The sequence below is a fragment of the Polyodon spathula genome, chromosome 23 (assembly GCF_017654505.1).
Source record: "Polyodon spathula isolate WHYD16114869_AA chromosome 23, ASM1765450v1, whole genome shotgun sequence".
Lineage (NCBI taxonomy): Eukaryota > Metazoa > Chordata > Actinopteri > Acipenseriformes > Polyodontidae > Polyodon > Polyodon spathula.
In genome coordinates, this window is record NC_054556.1 from 23,682,492 (window position 1) to 23,703,847 (window position 21,356).

At 40.9% G+C, this 21,356-nt stretch overlaps 1 protein-coding gene across 1 annotated transcript; it reads right to left on the bottom strand.

Moving 5' to 3' along the window:
* Positions 1-2,353: 2,353 nt before the first annotated feature.
* Positions 2,354-21,110, bottom strand: top1l (DNA topoisomerase I, like). Its single transcript, XM_041224666.1, has 21 exons — positions 20,964-21,110; positions 20,581-20,605; positions 12,553-12,649; positions 11,511-11,625; positions 11,063-11,121; positions 10,843-10,932; positions 9,526-9,598; positions 9,060-9,154; positions 8,544-8,659; positions 8,010-8,131; positions 7,756-7,878; positions 7,461-7,648; positions 7,004-7,148; positions 6,663-6,806; positions 5,949-6,134; positions 5,348-5,416; positions 5,028-5,142; positions 4,555-4,682; positions 4,332-4,426; positions 3,966-4,115; positions 2,354-3,858 (listed from the first exon to the last, which is right to left on the bottom strand). The coding sequence occupies exons 1-21, from the start codon at positions 20,994-20,996 to the stop codon at positions 3,756-3,758; spliced, it is 2,271 nt and encodes a 756-aa protein (XP_041080600.1). The 5' UTR covers positions 20,997-21,110; the 3' UTR covers positions 2,354-3,755.
* Positions 21,111-21,356: the final 246 nt, after the last annotated feature.

The window sequence follows — 21,356 nt, forward strand, 5'->3', positions numbered from 1 at the left end:
CCTGAAAATAACACAAGCGATCTTGACAAACGGAGCACCGCGGCACACTAATCACTGCCTCGCAACCTCATATTAGTATTATCAGCCCCTTCTGGGTTCCTTTTTTATATCCCGTCTATTCTTGTTGATGGTTTTCGCTCCCGGGGAAAGATTCGTGGATTTCCCTTCGCATCCTGTTTCAGAGACTCCATTGAAAGCCTTTTTTGTGAACCACAGCCCACCCCCCCCTTTCAATGGAGCAAATGGCAGATTTGCCTCTTAAAGACACAGGGAACAGCGTTCTTTCGCCCAGACTCGTTTATTTATTTTTTTATTATATAATTTAAGATGTTCCGCTGTGCAGTGGCGCCTATGACTGTCCGTCCCGGTGTTCTCAAACTCCTAACCATGTCAAATGTGACGATAATGAGATTGAACGACGTCAGGAGGTGCAAAGCATTTTATAAAAATATAATCTATACTTAATCTGTGGAATCTGCTTCAATCTTACTTATTAAGTTTTGGTTACACAACGGAAGTTTGAAAGTCTTTTTGTAATGATTGGAAAATAAAGTTAAAAGTGTCTTATCCAGTCAGTAGTAGTGTTAATAACACCTGTTATTCCGTAATGTCAGAACTCTTGACGTTTTAATTGCTTATATATTGTCTTTGGTAACTCCTTATAAAAAATGAACTCCATACCTAAAAGTAACAAAAATATAAAGTTTCCTGTTGAAATTCCTTTAGATTTTTTTTTATAGTTTCCAAAATATTTCTTCTTTACATTTTTTTCTGCGGTTATGTAATTTCTAGTTAGGTGAAATCAATGTTTTTAAACAAGCACTTATATTTAATTCACCTAACTCCAGTAAAACATTTTTTTTTTTGTTTTTGGTCTACTAAAAAAGAAAATAAATAAATAAAACACAAGAAAACTATATCAATGTCTCCAATTATTATACTCAGTGTTGTTCAGTGCAGTACTTACTGTTCAACCAAAAATGTCTACAGGGCCCTCTAGTGGTGATACATGGAAATGCATTATTTTTTTTTACTGTGGATCAGGTATCCCATCCCTTTCCCGTTCTCCAGTTTCCATGGAAAGGACATGTGGCAGCGCCAGAACTCTAGCAAGTACGAATGCACCATGCTGAGGATAGTCGTTTTCCTTCCTAACCATCTCTTGTTTTTTAGTTTGCTGTCAGATCCAAGTAGTACGTTCCAGATTATTATTTTTTTTCTCTGCAGTGTGCAGTTGTTTAAATAGAGATCCCAAATTAACACGTGTCAAGTCTATTAAAAATTAAAGGCCATAACACACGTTGTTGTTTTATCACTTGGATACAGAAATCCCTGTTTTATGGTATGACAATCCTTAGAATCCATGGTTCTTATTCACAAAGCATTAACTCATGTAAAAAGAAAATTTGCATATTATTATGAAGGCTTTCTCAGCCATTGCACATTTAACACAGTACTGAATTTTGGCATAGCTGGTCCTACTTCTCCAATATTGAGATTTGTAGTTTCTCTTCTTAGGTAGTGAACATCTCATGGTATTCAAGAACATATAGATTTAAAAAATTACTTCTGCAAACAATGTGTCACTTGTAGATCTAATGCATTCTTTAAATAAAGCAAGTTTTGTGACTAGGATCCAGTTGAGCATGGGAATAAAACACTAAGACTTCCAGCCCCAGCATTGTTGTTAGTTTTAACATTTGCAGATGAATGAAGTTGTTTTGTATCAGCAGTTCTTGCAGGGGGAGGTTAATGGAAAATATTGTTTGTCACATAACGATGCGTCCACCTCAGCAGCCTCCCCCAAGACGCACACAGATGACTCAGGAGTATCTGTTTCCTGCCGATCAATAACACTCAGGCAGCGTGCAGAGCCACAGTGGGGTTCTGGAAAGCTGTTCACCAGACCAGCTATTTAAATTACCAGATTCCTGCTGGGGGCTCACTACTGCTTTAACACAAGCCCTTTCGGGTCAGCAGAATCTCCCACACCCCTTAGTTATGAGATCGAAGGGGTGCAAAACGGATTTCCAATCCTGGCTCAGTCTCCGCCAAGATTGGACTGCACATTGTGTGCTTGAGGAAACAGGGTAAAAGGGCACAGCTGTAAATGATACACAATTTCCAAAAGGTAGGGTATCACCAATACAATGAACCTGGAATCATATCCTTCAGGACAGATAGGACAGAGAATTTAGTTAGTTTTGATTAAACTCATTATAAAAGATACCCTTTTTTTTTTTTTTGCAGGAATATAACTTCGTTTATTCACAACCTGCAAGCAGAGCAGCATAGTGAAGCAGGGCATTTGATTTAATAGTTCACTTAGGAAATCAAGAAGCATACACGCATCTAAAATGTGGAGTTTATTAAAACACAGCCACCCGTTTCCCTAACCATTAAAACTCACAAGTTTTCACTGAAAAAAAAAGCACCAAGATAGTATCTGGTTTCTTAACAGAGTTCCATTTAAATTACAGACAAGACAGTTCAGAGTTGTAGGATTTTTATTTTTAAATAGCCTACAAGGACCCCCCCCCCCCCCCCCCCCCCAAAAAAAAAAAAAACAAAGTCATGATTCAGAAGCAGACAGTAAGGGATAAACTGATGACAGCGGCCAAGTAACACTAAAACAATGCTCCTAAAACAAACTGATCCAGAGGAACAATTATTTCACATTAAAACTCTTTAAAAGTTCTTTTTTTCTTTAATCTTTACACAATTACAAAAAAATAAAAACCCTAACTTGTTGTATCAGAGATATATATATATATATTTTTTTTATTTTTTTGGCAAAAATTCAGATCCCTCACTTACGTATCTGACCCATGAAAAAAAAAAAAAAAAGCATTCCTCTCCCCACCCAAAATTATACAATAACATTTTCAAGTAACAGACATGGGTCTGTAGTTTAAAACTGTCCTCAAAACAATACGTTAAGTTAAAACTGCCTGGAGGCTCGGAACACTGTGGAACGTCCCAAGAGAAGGAGGACAGGAAAGTTCTACTTATTAAAAAGAAAACTACTGTTCACATTTGAATATAGGGGAAGGGGGTTCACGTTCTGAAATCTAAAATGGTAAAAAATATACTTAATATACCGATTTCCTTCCTGACCTTCACATTTTTGGGGCTACTAGCCACAGAGTTCCAAGTTCAGTTTAAAATTAATAAAATACACATTCGCACAAACTACATACGCACTGGGGTGTGGTCAGTTATTACAAGCATTAGCTAACCCAAGGGAAGGCTAACTCTCTCGTGTGGGGGAGGGGGGGGGGTGGAAGTTGCAGAATTCTTCGTTTTTCTTTTAAAATACAGAAGTTATCAAAACATTTAAGGGCTAAAAATGAGACCACATAAAATATTAAAATATACGCATACACACAGCTGGTTGTACACAGTAGCAATACGGACCACAGAGTTTAAAGTTGCGACCTTGGGAGTGGGGAAAACAAAACTGCTAAGCCATGGCCCCCAAACTGAAGTCACACTGTAATGATTTGATCATGGGGGCAGGGGGATTAGTCTGCTACAACTGCCCTCTCCTTGAAATTGAGAACAGTTTAGGACCACCACCCCCCCCCCCCCTTATCTGACCAGCCCTTGACAAGCAAAGGTCTCAGACCTGTCAAGATCCAGTCCCCTCTTTCTCTTGCCAGGTCAGCCTACTTGGCAAAAGAAAAAAAAATAATAATAAAATCGGTTAGGCTACAAAAAAAATGTAAAAAAATTATGGAAAATCGCAAACGAGATTAAAATTCATAATCTTCCTCCGCCATGTCAATGGCCCAGGCAAACTTCTCCCTCTGGGTTTTGTTATAGATCTTCTCAATGGGTACACCCCACTTCTTACACCTGGAAACCAAAAGAGACGGTTTCAGTTTGAACAAGGTAAGGACACCCGGCACCGCTTTGGGGGCTGCGGGGCAGGCAGCTCATTGAACATTTGAAGCCCTTCTTACCATGCCACACTGATGCGGGGGTCCAGGTAGTTCAGTTTGGATGTTCCCAGAGCGATCTGCTTGTTCTCCTCTCTGTCTGTCGCCTGGACTTCAAGCTTCATTAACTGCTCCTCTAATCTTTGAACGGCTTTCTTCTTGCTCTCAACACATCTTAAAAAGAAAAAAGAACAACGGGGCGTCAGTTTACGAAGCCATATCTTTCATAATCCTCCAACACCAATTACTGTGTGTGTGTGTGTGTGTGTGTGTGAGTGTGTAGCATCAAACCAACTAACAATGTTACAAAACCCTTATAGCCGCATCTAATGCAAAGTACTGAAAACACACACAGGCCATGTCAAACCTATACATTTTGCAGACACTCACTTTTTTGACTTCTCGTCTCTCCGGACTTTGGCGTCAGCCTTGGCGCTCTTCAGTTCTCTCCGTGCAGCCGAAATCTGGTCCTTCTTGGAATCAATCTAGGGGAGGAACAGACTGTGAAAGGGAGAAGAGGGGCAGGAGCAGAACCACGTACGGGTTTAAAATGAAAGTCTATTCTCCAGGCACGCACAGCTGAAGGGCACTGCCTCGCTGCACTGTTACACACCTTGGTCTGCAGGTTCTGCATGGATTTCTCAAAGGTTTTTGGTGGCGCCCTCTGATGGTTACAAAGGACAGCGACGGCTCTGTTTGCTCGGTTGTAAGACAGGATCTTTGCAGGGAGGTTCTCATCCGCTAAAACACAGAGAAGAAACAACTGACGAGTTTTGAAGGGAACTTCGTTATACCAACCTCTGACTCAATGGACCTTCAATCCTGCGATTCCAGTCATTTGAGCTGAACAGTGGTTCTCCAAGTAAGCCGTTGTTAACCTATTAAAGGCTGTAAGGCTTACAGATAATGGGTGAACTAGATCTGATTTGGCAACAGATGCCTGATTAGCATACAAAGTGCACCCCCTACACACCAGCCGTCTATTTGACTAAGATAACGAGGCCCAGCCTTCCATGACCATGTCCCCCGGTCCCCTACAGTGGGATTTCACCGTGTTCGAGAGAGCAAAAGGTCGAGGGCACTTACGATTGGTCAGCTCCTTCAGCTGCTGCTGCAGAGTGATGGAGGCATTGTAGGTACGGAACACTTTGGCCGTCAGTCCATCCATCAGCTCTTGAAGATGTTTGTTCAGGATGGAGGTCTAGGGTGAACACAGACAGGTTCATTTTTATTAAGGGGCTGTATTGTAATTTGGTGGTCAGAACTAAAACACACCATCTTTTTCTGTTCGTTTTTACTTTTGGTTCTTGGTGGGATTTGAAGTGCTCAGATTTCAATTAACGTGACGACAGAAAAGACTGGAAACTCTTGGAAAGAGTGATTGGAAACTCAAGACTCTTGCTTACATTGAGTCTGTCGAAGAGGTCATCTTCAGGCTGCTTGTTTTCCATAAATAACTGAAGATTCTTGAAGACCTGAAAGAATATTGTAAAACACACACAATGGCGTAAGCTAGATGTGGTTCTCAATAAACCCCACAAGGGGGAGACCAAAACACTTCCCAGACACCTCTGGGAGGTCCTAACAGGCATTGAGCAATACCTTTATTACATCATTAGGAGGAGCGCTGCCAAGTCATGGAAACACAATGACGTGAAGGAAAAGAAATCAGATAAGAGGAAATAAAGCTACCGGCATGATACCTGCTTTGTTTACTGAAGGTGGGTATAAAGCAAACTTAAAGGCTACTGTAAACAGCTAGGCCAATATCATCAGATAAACTGATCCTCTACAGCAAAGAGGAACAGGGATTCAGTATGTGAACACAGGTCTACTGTATTTACACCACACAGTACATTCTCATGTGCTCTGTTGCAGTTTGCTTACTGGGTCCTCCTCGTCCAACCTGTTGAATTAATTCCCTCTAGAAAACTGATTCAGGCTAATCTTTAGTTGAGCGGTATGCACCATTCCACCTAAACTTTCAAACAGACTAGGAGCACTGACCCTCTTCTCCACAGGAACCTTGTTGTAGTAGCGGATGGAGTCCTTTCCCAGGAAGTCAAACTCTACCACAAACTCCTGGCCGTCCATCTCGGGGTACAGCTTGATGTGTTCCACTCGCAACGAGCAGCAGCCCACTGTGTCAGCAGACTCTCCTTCCTCCTTCTCATTACCTGCTCTGAGAGCCAGCTGCGGAAAGGAGAGACAACCACGCACTGAAAAACACTGCTCAAGCAAGGGCATCTGAACATACGCCTTCGTTAATCACGCTGGAACCTCACAAGACTCCTAAAAGGTGCCCTGTTCTCATGTATGCTCGGAACTGAACAGGTTGGTACACAAACTCGGTAAGCCCTACAAACCATAGTGGAAGTACCTTGGGTTTATAACAGTGATGCCAGGTATTTTCTGGCTGCCTTCACAGAGATCAGTACATACGCTGCAGCAGAGGTTGCTGGTCTCAATGTGTGTTTAGGAATGACCTTGGATTAGGAGTCGCAGGTTACAGAGAATATATAGGTCACAAGTCTAGTTTTCTTGCAACCCATGATCGTATGCTGCAACATTAGCTCCGCTGCTTCAAGCAAGCTTTCCTGGAGTTTTTTTAGGTCACTGTCTGTGCACGTACATAGAAGACCAGTTGTTCCATCTGAATTAGCCCAGACACACAGTGGCAGGTCAGGTGATGCTCAGAATCACAGGGCCCGCTGGACTCACCTTGTCAATGAAGTACAGAGCCACGGCTCTCTGGCGGATTTTCATTTCCTTGGATTTCCAGTCTTCCCGGTATTGGTTCCGGAGTCTGTCGACGCACTTCTTCAGCTTCCGGGCCGTCTCGTACTTCTGCCAGTCCTTCTCTCCCTGAAAGGGGCAAAACACACAGCGGGGTTGAGGGCCACACTCACACTCCAACAGAGTTAAAGTCGAGGCATTTCTCAGAATGAACCCGAGAATAGCCGACTGATCAAATGCAAAAGCTGCTTCAGACCTTAAACAAGCGAGCCTGGTGACGTTTGGTAATCACGAACTGAAAGAAACACAGACAGCCTGCACTTTACCTTGATCCTGGAGCTAGGGTTCAGCATGATGTATTTTATGGAGCCCTGGATGTTCTCGTTCCACGACACCAGCCACGTCACCTTGTTGTCGTGCCTCACCTCCTTCCACTTGTGTCCAGCCGGAGCCAGTGGAATCTTAGAGTCTCTGAAAGCAGCAAGGACACATTCATTAGTTCACTAAAACAACTTGGACCACCAGTTTAACAAGCACGAGAACATACAGCAATATACAATGATCCGCTCAAGCCAATGCAGACGAAACAGTTCCGATGTAAAATGTAATTACTGATGTAGGTTTGCAAGTGCAACATTCTCCAAACTTGTGGCAATGAATACATTTAAATGATGCAAGAAAATATATTCACATCACACTCCTTGGACGGGCCTGCACACAACCAAATACCAGTCTGGAAGCTACAAACCACGTCCTGGACTAACCCAAACCCAGCCAACTCACTTGCTACAGTTGATGATGATCTCCTCAGGCTGGATGCGTCTCTTGAGCATGCCCATCTTGGGGTGGTCCCCTCTGCCCCTGAACAGCCCGGGGGGTTCGATGCGGAAGTTGGCGATGCGTTCTTTGTGGTTGTCCATGACACAGAACCCGTATTCCTGCAGGAGTCGCTCGTTCTCCTCTTTGATTTTCTACAGTCATGGGAAGAGAGAACATCTTATTCTGTCAGCTGATGCGTCTGATGATTCTGTCACTAGATAGGAGAGTTCAGTACCCCCAAATAATGTTATTGACATACCAGTTTTTCTTCTTTAGTCATCTGTTTTCTGGCTTCTGACTGTGCCTTAAAGTACTCTGACATCTCTGTAAAATCACACTTCTTCAGGTCAGTGAGGGTGGACTTTTCTTCAGCAGTCATTTCCTGGTGGAAGAAAAAAATAAATAAAAAAAATCAGCCTGTGTTTTCTTCACAGCCGTTTCACGCCCGACCCGCCCCCCAGTGCTTTTATCGTTCGATGTGAAGACGTTTGCTCCGCAATGGGATGCTCTTACCTTCCGCCAGTCCTTGAAGAAGTTTTTCCGGAAGATATCCTTGGTAGTGTATTCGTGGTCCAGCATTTTAGCAAAGAATGTGGCAACCTCCTCTGCCTGTGGACTCAGCTTCATAGGTTTACCTGTGCAAAGCAAAACGCAGGCCAGGTCATTGCTGAGTAGGGGGTGAATTTTGTGTAAAACAATAAATAGACATTCGGGTTGTAGCCAGCACATACAGCTAGTTACAAATTAAATACAAGATGATCAATGATGTGGTAAAGTTACTTAATCACCCTGTACTTGAATAATTATTTCAATTTAGTAACTACACTCTTATTGTTGACTCTTGCAAGCTGAAATGTGTTGTTTTCAAACTAAGAAAGCAGAGAAATACGCTCACAACCCCAGCTTTTCACATGGTAGCTGATAGACCAAGAGGGCATGATAGCTGGTTTTCATTTCAAACCCAGCTGTGCTTCACCACTAGGACAGATCTTGCCGATTCACGCTTTCCACCCTCTTGAAACACTGATCAGATTTTTAAAAGCTTACCGTCATAATAAAACTTGACTTTACTAGGCAGTGGCTCATAGTCGGGTGCAAAGACAGGTCCTTTGTGTTCCAGAAATTTCCATTTCACTCCATCAGTGTATCGCTCCTCCTCCCACCTGGCAGGACATCCCAGAAGAGACGGAGAATCAAATCAGAAGCTTTACCACCCCCTCATCACCACCCCCCCCCACCCTTGCTGAGTACACCTATCCGAATCAGCAGGAATGCGAGGACCAACTGCTTTCTGTAATCTACTCATTCACTAGCTATGCGCAGCACACACAGGCATGTCCTTTACAAAGGCAAGGATGTCATTTACATTGCATATATGCAAACTGCCATGTTCCATTTCAATTTGCATGGGCTTTCAAAACTTCTTTAAGTAGCACAGCACCTGCAGTACTAGAGTCTTGAAGTGCCAAGTATTTACAGGAGGTAGACTGGCTTAAGGCTGCTGTTTCCAACACAAAAGAAACAGAAGGGCCCTAGACTCCACCATGTGTTTATTGAACCCACCATTTCCATTTCTCTTCTGGCTCTTTCTTGACTTTCTTCTTGCCATCAGCAGCAGCTCCTTTTTTGTCCTTGGTCTTCTTTTTGGGTTTGATATCCTGGAGAAAGAGGAAAATGTATTAACTCATGAAGGGCCTTTTTATAAAAGAAACCGAATCCTAAAAAAAAAAAAAAAAAAGTCAGATTACATGCATGTCTAATCTGAATAGTTAAAACGCTAGGAATATATGTTGTAAATATGCTTGCCATTTTACACTCCTAAGAACTCTTAGAATGGTAGCATAATGATTTAGAACATAAACACAGCTCTGATTTTTTCAAAGAAAGTTTTGCTACTTAATGGGTTATCAAGTTTAATTAACTCTGGAACGTCGGATCTAGTTAGTGCTCCACTCCCCCAAAAAAGTGCGGTCAGTCATTTCAAAGCAGCTGAGTTTCAAAGCAAAGACGGTTAAAACCGCAAGCATACCTCCTCGTCTTGTTTTCTCTTTTTTGCCTTCTTTTCGTTTTCAATCTTGATTTTTTTGGGCTTAAAGTCAGTGCTGAAAGAAAAACAGCAGTCAGAAAATGAAGTGTGCATCTGCACATTTAACAGTCTAACAGGAAAGTAATTACTGCAACTGAAACTATTTACCCTTCCGCTCCAGTAAGCATTCGACCAGTTGACGTCCGACACACAACTTGGCTTTCGGCTTGCGAATCAGGACAAACATCCACCAAAAGTAAATCAGATTATACCTTTCTAAACAGCTGAGAGTCTGAAGATTATTAAGAGAATTTTACTCTGATGAAATATACCCTACGATTACTTAAATGTAAAAAAAAAAAAAAAAAACCACAACATTTAAAAATGTTCTCAAATTCATTTCTTGAGATGTCTCCATTAAGTGTAATTTAGTGATCTCCTACCCAAAAACTGTAAAAGTAGCCACAACCCTCTGGAAGTAGGATCAGAAAGAATTTTACTAACACTGTGCCTCGTTTTGATTTTACAACAAATTGTTTGACGGGTGTGAAGAAATTCGCCATCATCAACATACTCTGTAAAAAAGACAAGTGTCTTCCGGGTCAGTAAGCATTCTTGGTTATGTTTAGCATGCTCTCCGGTAAGGCTGCGTTTTAAAATCACGGTATATACGATAATCAAAACCGAAACCTAAAAGATATTGGAATGCTGCACCTCAAAAAAAAAAAAAAGAAGGTTATCTCTAATGGTCTGGACCTTTTGTGAAATGTATTTTGATTGGAGAGATGCAAGATGTTTATCCTATGAACACTGCACAATTTTTTTTTTTTTGGATTTACAAACATTTTGGACAATTTCTGGTAATCCTGTACTTGTGACCGGCAAATCTGCTTTCTGCCTATCTAAACTTTACTTTCTGTGTATATAAAGCCATCCCTGATTGGCTGTTGGCTATTTGGTAAGCAACCAATGGTTGTTTAAAACGGCTTAAAATGGGCGTCTAATGTCACCATTACATCATCGTTCATACATGAACGATTTCTAGCGCCGCTGTAGCGGAAGGGTCAATATGTGATTTTACAAAATTGGCTTTAGATTTGAACATGTTCTATTAAGTTTTGTATATAATCAATTACTCAGGTAAGACACTTAACTGACATTTAGCAAGTGATCGGTCAATACTTCTACCAAAATAGCACATTCTACTTTTGACAAATTAGAAAACTGAGGAAATAACCAAATCCCAACTCCCTCAGCAAAGCTTTGCGCATTTGCTTGTAACATTTCTCTCCTATAACAGCACCCCAGTTCTCTACTTACTCATCATCATCTCGCTCCCTCTTTAATGATTTGTTGTGTTTAGGGGACAGGCAATGGTTACTCTCTGGCTCTGCTTTGATGTGAAGAGGGCTTTAAAAGGAGACAAGGATGAAACCCATTAAATAACTTAGATATGGGAAGACCTTCAAACATCAATACACACACACACACGTATTTAAGAAGTTCTCTCTCAAAACGCCCTCCAGTTAAAGTCACTTGCCTTGCAAACCCGTTTTCTTTTTCCTTTTTGACCTTGATTTCCCCACTGGAAGACTTGCTCTAGATAGAAGAAAACAGAAGATATCATTGCAGACCAGCAGAACATTCGTCACTAACTGCAGTTACAATGTAACTAACCCTAGTTGAACCTTGGCACACCTGTGTGATTGTAGTTACTGTGCGACCGTAGTTGATCACTCACATTATTCTTGTACTTTCAACTACTTTTGGTGGCCCCATTTGTTTGAAAAAATGAAATAGGTTCTAGTGTGTTTCTGCATTTGTACATGGGGTTACTGCTTGGTTAGTCAGAATATGTTACGTGTGTACTTGTTTGTGTGTTACTTTTTAGTATTTTACTGTCATTCGAATTGACCCCAGGTGTGCTTGTGACTCAACTCAACCCTGCATGCAAGCCTCTGCCCCAGTGCAGGCAGCCGCTGCCTCACCCTCTCGTCTTTTCTCTTGTCTTTGTGTTTATCCTTGTGTTTTTCTGAGCTGCCGTCTTTGTGCTTCACTTTATCCTTGTCTTTGTTTTTCTTTTCCGAGGAGTCCTTGTGCTCGCTGTGAGAAAGTCAGAAAGAGATACAGGAGTCAGAGACGGACTCTTTCAAATATATCTAATGACTGGAATCGCTCTCTTTTGACTGTCAGGCTCTTGGGGGTGGGGGTGGGCTGCTGAGTTGGTCTCACTTTAACTAGACTCCATTTTAGCAGGCGTTCCAAAGACATTCAGCTTCTAAACTTTTTTTTTGCCAGAGGGCTGCAGGTCAGAATGTGAAGGAATTTCGTAGCTGGCAGCGGAATGGTTTTTGACAGAGGAATATGAGGGGGCGGGTCAGAACCTCCCAGGAAGAACAAAGAATAACCTGAACTCACCCCGGGACTCCAGACAACGCCACTTAGCAACACAGGCAACCCCACTCGACTACAGCTCAGGCCACAGGACAGCTCTTCACAATCCCTGATCCTCTGGGACCACCAATCATCCAGGTTCTTATTTCTAAACATTTACTTTTAAATCCTGAGAGCCGACACACCTTTGTTACAATCTGACTGAGGCTTGGGTGTCACGGGTACGTGAAAGCAGTGCAGACTAACACCTAGATTCCGCCTCCAACCTGAGCAGCTGTGAGGTTTCACTACGAATCAATTCTACACGGAGCATCTGTTGTGCTGGACATTGAATCTTCAGGTTCGATACCCCAGCCATGAACTCTGCAACAGCCTGGAAAGAATTACCCTCGGCTACTTGCAAGGAGATTTACAGCCTTACTGGGGAAGCCCTTCACCCTATTATCGCATCTTCTTCTAGCAGATCATCTCATCTACCATAGCCAATTAAACACAAGAGCTAGAAACCCTAGTAGACTGGAGTGTAATGCTGCGATCTTTATTTCAATACATAGGGTGCCGACTGGATTCAGCCCCTGTCCAGCGCTTGTTACGGCTGTTGGAATATGCAATCACAGGGAAATTCACTGGCGTTACCTGTTGCTGTGCTTTGATTTCTCTCGTTCCTTGTCCTTCTTGTGATCTTTGTGTTTGTGTTCTCGGTCCTTATGCTTGTCTTTGTGTTTGTGAGAATCTGCAAGTGAAAAAAGTAGAAATGTTTAAAAGGGTGAAAACACATCACCCAACCCAACAGTACAGTGCCTTACAACTGAATCTAAATGGCATGGCCAAAAAGGATTTTTTTTTTTTTTTTTTTTTTTTAATCTTGGTAATATACACAGGGATGAGGGGGGGGGGGGGCCCAGTCATTAAAAAACTACAATAATTAAAACCAGCCATATCTTGCAACTCTGCAATACTATATTTCCACAGCACTAGCCTAAAGCAACAACAGATGGCTGCAACATAGCTCAGTAATTAAATCATACCAATAATCCTTGAAGAAGCCCTTTCTCTCCACGAGATATCTTTGACAGCTTATTCTTGAAAGCTCTATGGCTTTTAGTGTTTCTAAACTCCATTTTCAAACTGCTCTGGACATCACAGTGATGGCTGGAGTTTCAAAGGCAGATTAAATGTTGACAATGCCTGCCCAGGGTGTCTGTTAAATTACGCCGGCCTGCTACTTGTTTTGACGATCACGGTCTTTACTGAACCTCTTTTACACACAGGAGTTACCTGATCAAACCTGTCCAATACACATGGATAAAATCAAAGTACTGCACAATTACAAAATCTTTATGTGGTAAATGCTGTTCTTCCTAAAACTTTACAGCTGGCAGAGTTCATCTAAAGATGCACACTCTTCTCAGACAAATACTAAACAGGTATTAATTGTAATCGATTGGGATCTAGGCAAACAAGCCCATACAAACTGATGTGTCTGTGTAGGAAACTCTCATGATTTTACCGGAAAGCAAATGCTGCGTCTGGGTAATCTTATATTTTAGATAATTCACAGGAATATAGGAACTTGTTTCTGCACTTCACACTACACACATGATCTAGATGTAGTGCAGATGAAAAGGATGTTATTGTTTTAAGTGTTTGACACAAAGCAACAAAAAGTTAAGATATCAAAAGCTGCCCTCCCACCCCACAATATGACTTGAAGCCAGACCATGATTTTCCTGAATAACCAGCCCTAGTTTTATTACAGGCTGCTGCCATCAGAAGCGAGCCAACCCCTTACATCAGAGGATCCCGACTCCCACACAACCTAGCAAGTTCTTGTGTGACAAGCAGGGGAAGGGAAAAAGATACAGCTTCAGCACCAAACAGCAACAAAAAGGGAGTCTCTCCGAATCAGGCACGTCACACCAGTAGAGTACATAAGCAATAACTTGTCTGTAGGTGTAGCGTACAAGGAAGTAAACGTTCACAGTTCTAATAAAAAGGCCTGCCAAGTCTTTATTGTAGACATTTTCACTTTTTACTTTGCGTGGTTGCCATAGTGATGTTTTATTCAGCTTAAGCTGGTTCCAGAAATCCAAAGCTGTGGCACATACTACAGCAGCGGAGCAACCTGACTGGTTGTAAAGTCTGCGATGGTGTAGAAACTCAAACTCTGTATTGCTGTGGCCAAACTACATACATTTGTCATATTAAAATAAAAAAACATGTTTGAAACAAAATCCCCACTGTAAATACAAAAATCAAGACCCATCATGAAAAAGTAGACCATTAACCATATAGTTGCTTTACATTTTCTAACAAGCGTGACATACGAATGGTGTCGTCTTAAATAAGAGATACTCTCCAATATCATGTGGTAACGAACAGCTAAACCAAGTTCTATCACAATTAGGTAGGTGGTTCTCTAGATATCTCCACGACTCATGTTCTCAATAAGGTGTTCCCAAGAACGTTCTTACAATAAAACAGCACAGAAAACAGCTTCATGCTAATAATCAAGGGCACCCTGGTGAAAAGCAGCTCAGGGTAGCTGAAAATAAACAAACCACCCCGCCCAAAACCTGACCCAGTGGTAGATCAGATATCGTATCCTTGCAAAAGCCATGTTGCCACTTCTGATTTGGAGGGGTTTATTTTAAAACACATTTTGTGCAATGCTTTAAAAATTATGAGCTACAGGAAAAAGCATGCACCCACTACACATTTCGGCAAAACTGGTGCTATTTAAGAAGACAGTCAAATGTAGGGCTGCAACAAAGCGTACATTTTGACCTTCGAAGGTTCGGAACACATTGCCAAACGAAGGTTTGAACCTTCGATGGTACTCATTTGCATAATTTATTGGCGATGTAACCATAGCTACTTGTTTATATTTGATTGAAAATCCTACTATTTTATAGGTAAGCCATATAAATGGAATAAAACATTCATATGTAGTTTAAAAATACTTTATATAGAACAGTAATCATGTTTCTAAAAATTCACATTGTTTATATACACGTAATTGAGCTTGCTTGCAATAGATACAGTAAGCTTGCATTGCAGCGGCACCAACTGCTGTGGACAAAGCTTTATTTAACAGTCACTGTTCCAAGCAGCTTATCAGCCACATTTTACTACTACCAAAAACATGAATAATACTACTAATAATATGGACTTACACTTGTCAAGTGACTCCAGAGATTGGTTATACCTTCATGACAGGAGCCGCTTGCACAGTTTGCATTCAATTTTATTTTGGTCGTCAACAAAAAAAATCCCCCAAAACAGAGGGGCTCGAGACATTTCTTTCAAAACAGCTTAGAACACTTTGCTGTCAAGATGAAGAATTAAGAAATGAAACGTTTGCCTCTGGATAACACAAGCTGGAGCAAGGAGGGGCGGGCAGTGCTCGGTTCTTGAAATTAAAATTACTGTTGGCGTATATATTGTATGTTTCAAACACATTCTATCATACCACTTATCTTACACTGTCTTGTACACCAGGTATTCAGTACATATTTTACTCAAGCACTATGGCCACTAGAGGTACGAGCCCACTGCTTTGGATAGTATGCCCTGCTCCATACACGATAGCTGCACAATGTAGAGTTGCTACAGGTACAATTTGGTAGCAGATTTTAATAAAAACTTGTTTACTTAACACGCATTATACAAACGAAAAAACTGAATTTTGCATGCAAGTGACAGTTAATGTGTGATTTATAGTATTCACACATTGTCAAACAGTTTCTGTTAACAACCGTCGAATCCCTGGCTAGCGAACGAACCTTCGGACCCAGAGTCAAATGTATCGTGAAAAGGCACAAGCTGAAGGAAGGGTGAAAACATTGGAAAATCCAGGACACAAAAATAGGAGACAAGAAGGGGGAGGGGGGGGGGGGGGGGGGGGGGGGGGGGGGGGGGGGGGAACATTTGAGATGCATCTAAAAACGCAAAGTCTGAGCAAAACCTCATTCGAGAAAACAGTAAATCTAATCAGCAGCAGCACTGTCAACGAGAGCAACTCGAAGGGCATTTGTTATGTTTTATGACTTAGTTTAGTACCACAGCATCCTAATTATATCTTATGTTCTTGTCTTGAAGCACAAGACCCCACTCACACATACGCAGGGAAAAGGCCACCCAACCCACAGATCTCTCAGGAAGGAAGCACAGGCAGAGAGCACATTCAGAGGAGAAACGGGAGCACGCCGAGAGGCTTACGTGGAAGGACAGACGCACGGTTAAACAAGGCAGAAGCCATGTCAGAGATTCACAAGTACAGGGAGACCAGGAACACCTCCAGGCACTGAACAGCAGGTTGAAAAGTGTCCAATAGGCAACATTTACCAAACTGTGCACACAGGATTAGGAGAAAATTAGCATTTCAAATAAAACATTTTCAATTATGACAACAAAAATGGGATTACAAGCTTTTTACATTAGCAAGAAAAGGGAGCAATAACTAAGCAACTGTGCTCAATATGTGACAGCATGTGCCGTATGCGTTTAAATCCATGTGGTTTCCACACAATTATCACAAGGTCGTAGCTTGCTTTACTATTAAAACAACAGCGCAAGACACTGCTTCTGCAACTGACCTGGGATCCCAGTAGAAAGCAAGAAAAAACGAAAATGTTTAGATAAATCAGAGGCCTGCCAGCAGGCTGGAATAGGAACTATGAACGATGATTACAAGACTACCAATTGTTTTGGCTCCCTGAATTCAAAGCAAGAGACGGGTAATAAAATGTTGATTTTCTACTGTGTGTGCGTTTGTCAATGTTAATACATGCATTTCCCTGATAAGTGACAGGTCTGCCTTTATATACAGCGGTTTTACCTCAGTCTATAAACTGCTTGTCTAACTAAAGCTTCAGCTGAAGGCAGTGACAAACTGCATTCTACTTTATACCTTGTGCTGTTTGGAAAAATGCTGTTTGGTTTGATTTCATGTGGATAGGCTGCAAGGTTATGTTCCTATGCTTTAAAAGATAACCTTCTGCACTTACTGTAGTGCATTTATGATCTGATACAAACACCCAAGTCACTCAGCAACCACCTTCAGGGCAGTACGAGAAGCCATCCTGCACACTACAGAACTCTTCAGTTTGTTTTTTCGTACAGAATTATTGTTTGTGGTTTTCTTAAGAGAACGAGGTGGAAAACGCACCCCCCCAGAACTCATGTGTTCCAGGTATTAGTGATGCGCGGGTCGTCCCGCAGGTCGGACGGGTTTGGGTTAGATACATTTAAATATACTTCAGGTCAGGTTGGGTGCGGGTCTACATTAATCTGCAACTATTTCTAACGTCATCTATAAAAAGTGTTGACAATTAAATTTTGAAATAATGTATTACCCTATATATTTCTAAATAGTGTAGCTATTGCTGTCTGTAGCTCTCCGATATCTGCTGGGCATGTGCAGTAACGATTTCCATGTGGTGTAGTCAGCAGTTTAATGTTAAGTAAAAAAATATATATATCTATCTCTAGCAGATTCCTTATTAAAATAATGGCTTCTGAAACTATTCTGTTCCTCCACAGCGCTGCAAAGGCAACTAAATGTGATATTTAAATGCCTAATGATACTGTGTTAATGGACTTTTGACTATGGACTGTTTATGGATGACGAATAAAGGATTTTGATGTCAGATAAATTGACGGTTGAAATAGTGTACTTTCATGAACATGACACAGACTCAGCAGGTCAAGGCTTAGCGGGTTCGGGTCGGATTCGGATCAAAATATGACTGGCCCACGGATCATTACCAGGTATGTAGGAATTGAACCCGGGTCCCAGAGGTGCAGCATGTTTTCTTCCCACTACACTGCTGAGTACTGCCTCTCCAGCCACAAGCAGGGTAAACTGGGATGCACTGGAGGGCAACATTCACTTAATACACAGAGTTAATGTAAAGTGCTTTGTGGTAAATGGCAGCGCAAAGCAGAATTTGAGTCAGTGCCTGAACTGATCACAAGAAACACAGCAAGTATTAAACAAGACGGCTTGATCAGAGACAGGCATGATCTTGATCAGAGAGGCGTCACTTCTCTATCTCTGCTGGCTTGTGAACTGCAAATGCCCAGAGCAATTCCAATGAAAACACAGTTCAATTAGGAAGTAAATGCAGTGGATTACAAACGAATTGTATAAAATGACAGCCCCACCCAGATTAATTAGAGGTGTGGGAAAGGGAAACGTTATACACTTGGAATCAAGGTAGACAACCTCATTGTACGCAATGAAATGCCTGATGCATTGTTTGGTGAATGCTACATTCTGAAAATTGACCCATTTTAAAAGGAGTTTTTTTTTTTTTTTAAATTTAGATAGTGGAAAAAATATTGAATTCCACGTTTCAAGTTTGGTACCACCATCATTTCCGCACTTGCAATTACACAATGTACTGTGGTTTAAAAATCAGTTCTGACGTTGACTTGGATGAGTCAGTAGACACTGCATTTATTTTATTAAGTTACTCAACACTTCATTAAAGGCCACTCCAATAGTACTCTTAAGCTCCTTTCACACTGGCATGCACTATCACACTGCGTTTGATAAAGCAGGGTTGACCTGGGTGACAGACGCAAGTAATCAATGTGGGTATCAATGCCCCAGAAGCAGCTTGTCACCGACGCTTCCATCCAATCTTCTCTGGATTGAACTGTCACCCCAAACGTTGATTACAGCAAAAGTTCCTTCATCCCTGCTGCAATCTGGCTCATGGTGTGTCTCAAGCAACAAAAATACAGCTGAACAGAATAAACAAAAACAGTTCCTTGCGGAAGTGAAACCTTCACACAGACGTGACCGTTTCTTATTTTGTTGGCTTAAGAATGGCCGTCATGCATTTTGTCTCATTCAACCTGGGTCAAAGCATGTTGACCCAGGTAGGTGGTTTCACATTACACGAGACTGTGACCGGACCCAGGTAGGAGTGACAGTGTGAAAGGGGATTTACGTTCTACAGTACCTGAATCACCAAGAGTTAATGCATTACCCTTCGTTCATTTTATACTGATCAAGGATTAAAAAGCACTAAAAAGTTTCTTCCTCTTTAATCAGTGTACAACATTGAAGCGTATTATAACGCAAAGCACACCAAGTACAGAAGTATTTTATGACTTTTGTGGAGTTGTTGTGGCTTCTGTTGCTCCAGCACAAAGTAATTATCATTGGTTTCTCAGTATATGTCTTTACCCGGCTTAGCTTGCCTGTAGATCCTAACTTCTGACACCGATAGACTTGTGAATTACCTAGTGCTACTGGAGAAAAAAATAATTTGAAGAGACTACACTAATGCAGAAAGAGCCAAGACAAAGTTATTTCACAGCCAATCAGAATTTACTTTTACGCAAATACGCCCACGGACCCCTTAAATGAAGCCTTCCGTTATATAAGCTGCTTTATAATTTTATAATTGGTTGCCCTACAGTTAATTATATTTTATCTGGATTATTTGATCATTTATCTTTTGAGCCTTTATGGTTGCCAGCTATCCAAAGGTTGAATCTTACTTGAGACAAAAAGATTAAAAAATAAATAAATAAACGATCTTAAGAAAAGCAGACGTCGAGCTCTGGTGTGATTGAGATCCAGTATTCAATCTGAAATGTAGTTTACTTCTGCATGTGCCAACATGAAAAATCCTAACCAGTGAATGTGCCAACCTGAACCTGAAGTTATACCTCACAGCCCTGATCTAAATGTCACATGTAAATAGTTAAAAGTTAAAAATGCAATATGCCAACGAGAGCCACCAAGACTAAGTTTCTCTCAGTTGTATTAGTTTAAAACTAAGCCTTTACAAATATATTATATACATATTTAAATCTAAGCCGTTATTTGCAGTTTTTTTTTTTTTTTTTTTTTTTTGTCTGTTTCTGAAATTCATAACATTGGAAGGTGACAATTATAATTATATTGCAAGAATAAATTGATGAGTTAAAAAAAACTTAATTTATTTCTGTTTACAGTATGAAAAAGGTAACATTTATAAAAAGTGTATGGATCTTACAACAAGTCACCAAAATACCAATTCAGAAATTGTTTCTGTAAATGTGACGTTTAGTTATTTTGTATATATAATTAATAAAATACTTCATATATATATATATATATATATATATATATATATATATATATATATATATATATATAATAAAACATTTTTAAAAAGCTTTTGTTCTATGATTATGATTCAGCGAAAACCCTGCAGCACTGTGCATACAACCGTGCCTGGGAAGTCCTACCGAGTCACCCTCTGCCTGTGCCTCCATATCACAGCGGATCTGCACTTTGTGTTCGCCTGCACAGAGGTGGATAGGCAGAGAAAAAGAAAATGGCGTAGAGACTAAGTCCTCAACCTCCAAACCCCAACTTTCGGCTCCAAAATACTGTCCTAAACCCCCTCGCTAAGCCCAATCAGAGGCTGGGTTGTGAAAAACAGTATCTCCTCTACAGGAATCCGCGTTTCGATCAAAAAACTGACCATTTTAAGTGCTGTTTTTAAGCCCTCCATTTGAACAATAGGCGCTTGTGAGCAGAGGAGAAGGGACTTAGTCTCTGGGACGCCATGTCTGTCTCTAAAAAACTAACTACAGAATCGCATAGCCTCAGATGAAATGAGAGTAACACACATTTGCGGAACACAAAATACTTACCATTGGTCCGTGATCCAGAGTCGATCTGTAAAAATATGACATATATATTTTTTTAAATACAGGTACACGCTTTTTTTATTTTTATTTTTTTATTTTTTTTTAAATCTACGTAAGTTTCAACTAAGGTTACCGGTATGCGAAAATGGCTTTTGGTAGATTGTTCTAGCACACAAATACCCTTAAACTTTGTGTAAAGTTGTCATAAAAACGGCAACATGCAAATATATAAAAATATACTTCAACCGTGACCCTTAGCATTACTGTCCGTGTTCCCAAAATGATTTTTACTATTATTCAAGATCACAAGCAATGTGTAGCCACCCTTAATCACACTAGATATTCGTTTTCAGCACGATTGTAACACTTATTTTTTTTAATTTTACCTGCGAGTCATTGTGTAGTTGATCCCCACTCATTTCCTGGTTCTTTATTTTAAAATAAAATGTGAAATGTGCTGAGAGCAGTAGCCGGTGAGGTGCAATAAGGCAGAATGGAGAAAACAGCAGTTGTGTAATAGACTAAGTCCCGTTTTCCGTAGACTGCGCATGCTCCGGTTCGTTTAAATGGGGGGAAGAAATTTTGCGTACTGGTCCATTAGCTCCTCCCCTTGTTTAAATGGCAGGATTTTTACACATAGCGTTGCAAGCATGGGAGCCCTAGCCGTGTGGCAACAAAGAACGTTACAGACTTAGCACCGGTGCTAGACAATGTCTTTACCTTGTCATCTGTGTTTCAACTTACAGACACGTGGTCTTGAAAAAAACCGACGTCTGGGC